The 8,875-nt window shown below is 35.0% G+C and overlaps 1 protein-coding gene across 1 annotated transcript; it reads right to left on the bottom strand.

Moving 5' to 3' along the window:
- Positions 1 to 2,212: 2,212 nt before the first annotated feature.
- On the bottom strand, positions 2,213 to 8,259 carry LOC141623574 (4-diphosphocytidyl-2-C-methyl-D-erythritol kinase, chloroplastic). The gene is made up of 12 exons (XM_074439668.1): positions 7,894 to 8,259; positions 7,716 to 7,811; positions 7,482 to 7,550; positions 7,135 to 7,239; positions 6,982 to 7,038; positions 6,694 to 6,894; positions 5,899 to 5,991; positions 5,699 to 5,798; positions 5,254 to 5,353; positions 4,603 to 4,688; positions 2,631 to 2,741; positions 2,213 to 2,494 (listed from the first exon to the last, which is right to left on the bottom strand). Exons 1-12 carry the CDS (start codon positions 8,083 to 8,085, stop codon positions 2,490 to 2,492), a joined length of 1,215 nt encoding a protein of 404 aa, XP_074295769.1. The 5' UTR covers positions 8,086 to 8,259; the 3' UTR covers positions 2,213 to 2,489.
- Between the last annotated feature and the right edge of the window lie 616 nt (positions 8,260 to 8,875).

Genomic DNA, 8,875 nt, shown 5'->3' with positions numbered 1-8,875 from the left:
TTTGCAGGTACACCGATAATGTTGTTGCAGTTAAAAGGTCAAAACGTAAAGAGACCGACTTGCTCCAGTTCGAGGACTATTATCATCCACCCTTTAAGAAATGTCGTATTTCAGTTTCAGTTAGTTTCACTTGTAATTTTAGTTCGGTTAGTTCAATGTCCAGTAGTTTAGGGGTATCTAATTCCCCTATGTTTGTTTTGTAATTTGTTTTGTTGTATCGAATTCTATGTATGCTCCTTTTTTTATAGTCTATATAAAATAGTACACGTTTGTCTAAAAAAAAAAAACAACAATAGAGCCTTAATCCCAAAATAATTTGGGCTTAGCTGACATGAATCATCCTTTGGAACCGTCCATGGGTGAACACACACCTCAATGCGAAAAAATAGAAAAGTCCGGAAATACCTTAAAAGTGAAACAAGTATTAATATATAAGAAAGTTGTTGGTAAAAAGGTGTAATAAATCCGAAAAAAACAAATTATTTTTTTAAAAATTAAATAAAAACACCAAATATCTCAAATAACGTCAAATACTAAAAATCCACATGTATCCTTGCCCTCCATTGTGCCCTCTCCGTCACCATTCCCTCATCCAACCCGAGAAATCTCATATCGTGTTGTATCACTCTCAGCCATTTCTGTTTTGGTCTCCCTCTACCCCTAGCAACCTTTTCTGTTGCCCAGGTTTCCAGCCTCCTAATTGGTGCGTCCATAGATCTCCTTCTCACATGCCCAAACCATCTTAATCGGTTTTCCATCATCTTGTCCTCTATTGGCGCCACTTTCATCTTTTCTCTAATCACCTCATTCATTAATCGATCTTTCCTTGTATGGTCGCACATCCACCTCAACATACGCATCTCCACCACATTCATCTTTTGAATGTGACAATGTTTCACGGCCGAACACTCGGAGCCGTAAAGTAAGGTACACTTAATCGCCATGCGATAAAATTTTCCCTTTAATCCTTGGGGCATATATTTATCGCATAAAAACCCCGTAGCACTTTTTCATTTCAACCATCCCGCTTTAATTCTGTGAGCCACATCTCCGTCTAACTCCCCATCTTTTTTAATAATAGATCCTAGATATCTAGGATCTAAAAAAAATCTGACCCCTCAAACAACATTTTGATCGAAAATAATACTTCCGACCTATGTCGATCTCGACCCTGCCACGTTGTTACTGAACTGACACCACAAACATAGTTTTAAATCTCGGCCGAGACGTATCATTCCCGAGATGTATCGGTATCGGAGGCCGCCGATACGAGATATCCGGAGATGTATCGGGCAAATTGAAAACAAGAAAGTATCGGCCGTCTCGGCTGATTTATAACGTGTATTGGCCAACTCGGCCCGATACAGCCCGCGATGAACCCGATATGAACGAGTTATAACTTGTACCGGCCAAGTTTTTTAATGAAAAGCTCTTAGAAACTCTATAGCATTGGTCAAATTAATAATCCTAAGTAAAATTAATCTTAACTTTATATGAAATAGTCAATAGATGATGAAATATCCACAAAAGCTTGTAAAGAAATATCACCACGGTAACAGCGATTTAGAGCGCGACGGCCGAGTCGGGGACGATTCCGCGACTCCGTTACCGCGAACGCGATCGCGACCGATACCGCTATTTAAAACCCTGCCACAAATACTCGGTCTTACTCCTGCTTAGCCTAAACCCACGAGTCTCCAAAGTATGCCTCCACATTTCCAACTTTCTCTCGACCCCCTCTTTCGTCTCATCCATCAACACAAGGAAGACGAAGATGTTAAAAGTAAAAAGGTCAACACCATTATACCAACGATAGAAATCTAGAATGGTCTCACCAGCGATATGACAATAGATCGATCTCACTTAGCACACACTCATTTTCGATACACCATTATACTAAAAGGGTCCCTATCAACAATAAAATGGTTACTAGAAATATATGTGCAGGATCACTATATTTTCCGGAGTAAAGTTGCTACAATAAATTAGTGTTCAGCCCAATACAAGAAGTTGTGTCCCTCAAAATGTATTTTGTGATGTGTTCTACTCATCTCTCTTAAACATTCTATTTTTTCTTTCTACCTTTGTTGAAATATTGTACGTGTAATTCTACCTGCAATTCACAGCTTACATCTACGATTCTCCATGCTGTGTCTCATATAGGACATCACAAGAAACTTAGACCCTTCCATTCACTCCAAAAACATGGATAAAAACACATAATAGCAAAGTTCATCACTTGAACTTTCAAAGCCGAGTCCAAATATCACATCATAGTTTCAAGGCAAGAGTTACAATGACATGACATTCAAAACCCCTAACACTCCTAATGAAACTCCTTCAAGGAAGGAAAACTAGATGTATATAGATGTTCTTGAGATTTTCATTGGGACAAGTTTATACACACCTTTATTGTAGCAGCAGTTGTTAAGGAGGCTTGCTGTTTATTGTGTAAAGTCACAGGGAAGTTGGTTGGAGATAAGTACTTCCTATCCTGAAATAATAAGAAAACATAAGGAGATACAAAATCAGCTTGCTGGGAATTTTGAGTATTTCATAGATTTTTGAAAGAGGGCACTACGAACGGAAATGGAATAAATGGAAAAAGTTTAGGATACCATGATGTTTACCTTGTGTGATTCCATCGCTGAGTGGTCTCGAAAACTCAGAAACAGAGTTCGTAGAACTTGAATCAGGCTCCCTATACCATTGGTTCTCTTTTCGAGTGATGAAGGTAGCATCTGCAAGACCACATAATTTATGTCAGATTGCAGAGAAATGAAGAGAAAATAAGTGCATAAAGTATAGAGAAGATCGTATGTGCCTAAAATTATACTCCGTTTTGTTTACATCCCAAATTTATTGACACCATTTGCTGACTTACACAAGTTCTTGTATGAAACGGTCTTTCGGTATTATATTGTGAGACTCTTCAGTGCATAAAAAAATGTGACCCTCGTTATGTTTTTGTGCCTCTTTTGATGATATTTGCGACACTTTTTTTAATTAGTAGTAGTACCCATTTTTATAACATTAGTACACATTTAATCGTAATTTCGTTGTATTTCATATTTGGTTTCTCGTTTTATATCCTACTAGGTTTGGTGCCCGGCTACGCCCGGGCTACCTTTATTTAACATTTAAATTTTATTTTCTATGAAATATGATTTCTCTAAATTTGGTTAACACATACATTTACAATTTATATATTAAAATTATGATGAGAGGTAAAATTAATCAACAAATTATGAGATACGTTCACCTCTCCCGCTGTTAATATTATTACTTTCACTACATCCCCTGTTAATACTATTACGTTCACTACTTCTTCGGTTACTGTTGTTTGTTTTACTATTCGTGCTATTTTTACGGTTAACCCGTTAGTTTTGTCAAGCTCGTATATTTAAATAAATTAATATTTTTTTAAAATCGAATTGTTAGTTATTTTTTCATACTCCTTCCGTTGTTCTTACTGTTACTTTCATTAAATGTGTTGTGACTACTATTACTTTCACTTCTCCCGCCGTCATTATTTTTTCTATCACTACTCCCGCATTTATTATTGTTAATTTCACTACTCCCGTTGCTGCTAGTATGACTTTCACTACTCCTGTTCCTATATATTATTGTTGCTTTTACTACTCACATGGAAGGTTACTATCATAATAGTTGATTATCTAGTTGTATTAGAGTTATATATTTAAATAAATCTGAAATATTAAATTAGAATATTATTTAAGAGTAATCATTATTATTTACTAATTAAATTACAAATCTAATGAATTATGGAATATTATATTTTTTGAAAATCTGAATTGATTTACTTACTTTAAATAGTTTCCAAAATATAACATATACTTATATTATATTTATGTATGTTAAATAATTAACATATTTATATACTAATTAATACCATAAGTGGGACCCGTTTATTTAAGGAAACTCGTCATATTCTAATATTCTCTAAATTTATACTTTTAACGAAAACTATATAATATTTACATTGAAGTCCCTTGTTCAGGTCCATCACACGACGCTAGCGATTTAAAACTATATAGTATAATTAATGTGTATAGATTTATTTAATTACATAGAAGTCCCTTGGTTTTTGGAATTTATGACTTTCAGTTATCATGTTACTAAATAGTCTCACAATATTTTTAGTGAGACCGCCTTACCAAAGACTTGTGCGTGACTTTATAGGACAACAAAATATCAACTTTGATGATTTATTTCTCAAAATATAAGTAGACCTCCAGAGATACAATACAAAACTTGATGTGTTTGATCCACCAAAAGAACTTGATATTATCGTTCTTAAACATTTGTGACTATATCCTAATAAATGAACGGACGAATTCCAGATTGGTTGATCAAGAATGTTGAATGGAGACAAAAGCAATGAGTGGCAAATTTAACAGTTTTTCGGAAGAGATGGGATGAACAAGTAAGACTATATCCTAAGAAAAAATCGGTCGAATTCGACATTGGTCAATCAAGAATGTCAAATGGAGAGAATAAAAATGAATGGCAAATTTAACATTTTTTCGTTTTGCCTACCCGCACGAATGGGATAAATAAGTAAGACTGAAAAATGTTTACCAGATAGAAAGACATCCTTGTATCCTTCATCGTCATAAATAAACTGCGGGGGATCTGGAGAACCAATTCCAACAATAGTACTTCCACTGCATTCAGCAGAAACAGATACACCATTTATGACTGAAGCATGCATACATAATACATCATGGCATAACTTTTTTTGAAGATGCGTTAAAATGACACAATTGAGATATGATTTTCATCAAATATTGAAGAGATGTATTTGACAAAAAGAACAAGACTTCACAAAACATTCACACAGAGTAATGCTTTAGAACATTGATAAGAAACTTGGATGGAAGCTCTATCCACCTATCCAAGACTTTTTTTTTTTTGGTATGGAGACTGATTGATAGGAAAATTCATGTTGCTGCCATGTAGTGAATGTCATTTATCTAAAAGAGAATGTCGCATTACATTTGTAAGTGATACGAGGCTAATAGCACAACACACTATTCAAGTTTAAGCGATGAAACATCAATATCAAACATTTTTTTGTCATAAAAAGAACCACAAGGACAATTTTTATGCTGATGAGTTTCAATCCCAACTCTTGACTGTCACCGCACAGTTACATTACCAGCTAAGTTAGCTAACATTTGCAATTCAGGCGAACATGCCCCAAGCAAGTCACTAAAATTTAAGACATACCTTCCAGACATGAAAACGGCATCATATTGTCCACGGCTGGCTGCAATTATACGCTGCTTCAATCTTCGTAGACTTGGAAGAACTTGAAACGCAGGAGATTCTGAAAACTTCATAGTTAGAAACTTTCTAAAACATCTACTGATAGATCATGAAACAGCATTGTTGACACTTGACAACCTCCTATTCAGATTCATTACAAATTTACAGGTATAAAGTACACAGAGTCTTCAGCAACCAAGCAATAAACTTCGTGTGTTTAGTTCTCATGAGAAGAAAAACCTTGCCAGAAAAAACAGCTAGACTACACAGAAAACAGCATAAAAGTGCAAGTCTGATTATCTTTCGTAAAGTATAGTTTCCAACAAATAAACCACAAGACATTGGGCTTCATTCATTATTAATTCAACATAACTAAAATTATTACATATTTTTCTGTAGTACGTACCCAAATCATTGATACAAACATCTTGAGAAATCCCTTCACTAGAAATTTTCTCCAGCAGATATAATGGATCAACCTTGCTAGTCTGATCCAACTGAAGACGCTGAAAGACCGAGAAAAACATTTTTCACACACTGAAGCTTTTTGGCTTTATATATTAAACTTACAGTATTCTTGCACAACTTTCTCCAGTTACATCATACCTTGTAGACTTGGACAGTAGAGCACGCTTCTGGAGGTTTTATTAGAACCATTGGAGTAGTCAAAGGTATGGGTGGAGGAATATCCTTAACTACCTAGAGAATACAAGCAAAGTCATGAAAACCATCAAAACAAAGCCCAGTTCCAACTTCAAATGTGCAAGAAAAGTTTACTGCATGACAGGCGTCTTATTTGCTGTAACTAACCGTACTGAAGCAGCACTCATTTGGAAACGGCTTCACTTTAGCAAGTCATTTGGCTTCTCGGAAAGCCAAGACATCTACCTTAACTAAAAACAACACTAACTAATAGCTCCAACTGTTAATTCTTAAAAAATAAATCCACATGTCAAAGATAAGCCAGTATATTCTCCAATCAATGGAGAGCTCGCAATAAGAACCGACTGCAGTTTAAAAATTCACGGCACACCCTCAAAATTGCGCTTCCTACAAATATAGTATGCCAAAGATGACCAATCTATCTGCTGGTAGCCAAGAGTCTTCCATTATAAGGAGCAGAGTAATAAAGCTAGTATAATAGACGATACACTGTAAGTTTATCATTTATACTAGCAGTCGCGTCATTTAGATTGTGCTTGATCCAGTGAAAGTACGAATGTTTGGATTAATATAAACCCTCAATTACAAATATCTCAGCATGATGGAAGATTAAAAACCATTATTTTTGCAGAAGCATTACACCAGTTCACTGGACATAGTGAAAACATAACCTTTAGCAGTTTTAGAACATAATAACAAAGATGAATGACATAACGCTGTCTCCTACTGAAAACATACCTCTCCTTTGCCAGTACAATATGCAGCTCCATGGGAAAAGAAGAAAGAAATATCAGAACCAATCTCACTTGACCATTCTTGAAGTTCTTTTTCAGTCGCAATGCAACCACTAAATTGGTTTGCTGCCCACAGTGCAGTAGCAGCGTTACTGCTTCCGCCCCCAAGTCCAGCACCGGTCGGAACCTTCTTATCGAGATGTATCTGCCCCCACATTTCACTCACCAAATATTGATATCATTTAAGAACAAATGTTTGGAAAGCTCAGAAAAGAGAGAAATTCACACATACCCAAAAGTACTTGTCGTAGCCTGTCTTTCGCCTGAACAAATTTAGGGCTTTAATAATCTGAAGACGACAAAGTATTTTTCATACATCACTCAACTACATAATAGATGTGTGCAACAATTCATGAGTTTACACCTTTAGAAAGCATTCACTCACCAGATTCCTGTCATCAAGGGGAACCCCAGCGACATTCGTAGACAAGCTATCCTTGGTCTTAGAAGGTGACAGGGAGAATTTAATTTTATCTCCCAAACTGATAACCTAAAGGAACAAATAAACAGAAGGAATATATAACATCATTGTTACAATAAATACTTTAAACCAGCGAGATAAAATAAATACATAACATTGCTACATATACTCTACTTTTGATAGAGAAACAACAGAATTAAAAATTTGGGTGAAATTCCCAAGAGACTCGGGCCTCCTCAAGAGCAATCTTGTCAAGTGATTATCGCCTGAGACTATGCAAATGTAATACATGAATAATTGAATTAACTTACATGAAATAACGATGCCAAATCATGAAAACCATCCTCCCTCTTTCTAGTAATTCTCAAGAACACATTCACCTGTAATTACACACATACAGCAGCATTTTACAACTAAATAAACTATTCCCAAGAAAACAAACACAAGAAAACAAAACAAACCAAATTAATTGTTACTCCCTCCATCTCAGTCATTTGTTTAACTTTGATTTAAATAGCGTCACAGATAAAGAATAGAATGAGTACCTTACAAGGAGAAAAAAGAGTGAGCCTAACAAGACCAGCTTCCTTATCTACTTGATTTGCTAAATTGTTCAATCTCTCCTCTGGATCATACACTACCTAATAACATCCCCACAACTTTAACCAATTCAAATTCAATAAATAAATAAATAAAAATGCATGAATTTTAAAGTGGGGTTACCTCAATTTGTCTTATTTGATCTAATTTAGGGTCAAGTGAACATGAAATGGGTTTGATAAATGATGGATTCTTTTTTTGGTAAAAAGATGGAGGAGACCCATGAACTGAAAATGAAGAAAGATGAGTTGTTTTGATTGATTTAAATGAAGTATGGAAGCAAATGGGATTGTGAAGAGGATAAATTGAAGTCATTGTTGTTTAGTGTCAATGATTTCAGGTAAATTTCAGCCAATTTAAACAAGGTGTAAGTTGGCAATTGAAGAAGACAAAGGGTGGAACAAGGTGGGACAACTACCGAAACATGGGATATCAGTCACTTCTTGTATCAACAGAGCCAAGGACCAAATTGAGGAACTCGATAAACTTAGCGAAAGTCCGTCTCTCTCAACTTTTGCTGATATACGAAATTGTTTTACCCAAGACTCAAGCATTCGAAAAGAAAATTTACTCATTTGTATTTCTTTTAATCCTAATTTGGAAAATTTAGATTTCATATCCGACAGTTTTGGGAATTTAGATTTTGAACCTTTTGCAATTTTATCTTAATTTTGTAATACTTACTCCACTTCATTCACTTCTATACATTTACTTTATACATGTGTATCAATGCTCATTTTCTTTTGTTCATATCTTTAATTACATATTAATAAAAATGGTTTTTTTGTCAACTACTACCTACTATATACGTATATCAATCACTTCTTGTATCAACAGAGCCAAGGACCAATGTTGAGGAACTCAATAAACTTAGCGAAAGACCGTCTCTCTCAAATTTTGCTGATATACGAAATTGTTTTACTCAAGACACAAACATTCGAAAAGATTTACGTACTGTCCTTCGGGAAGATATATTTGGGGTAGCTATTTCCCGTGTAATAGCAACTAATTAATTTTCGGGGCTTAGCCCCTCATTAGCACCAACAAAAAAAAAAACATTCGAAAAGAAATTTTACTCATTTGTATTTCTTTTAATCCTAATTTG

Source organism: Silene latifolia, chromosome X (assembly GCF_048544455.1).
Source record: "Silene latifolia isolate original U9 population chromosome X, ASM4854445v1, whole genome shotgun sequence".
NCBI lineage: Eukaryota > Viridiplantae > Streptophyta > Magnoliopsida > Caryophyllales > Caryophyllaceae > Silene > Silene latifolia.
The sequence above is the reverse complement of the archived record's forward strand: the minus strand, read 5'-3'. Positions and strand labels throughout refer to the sequence as shown.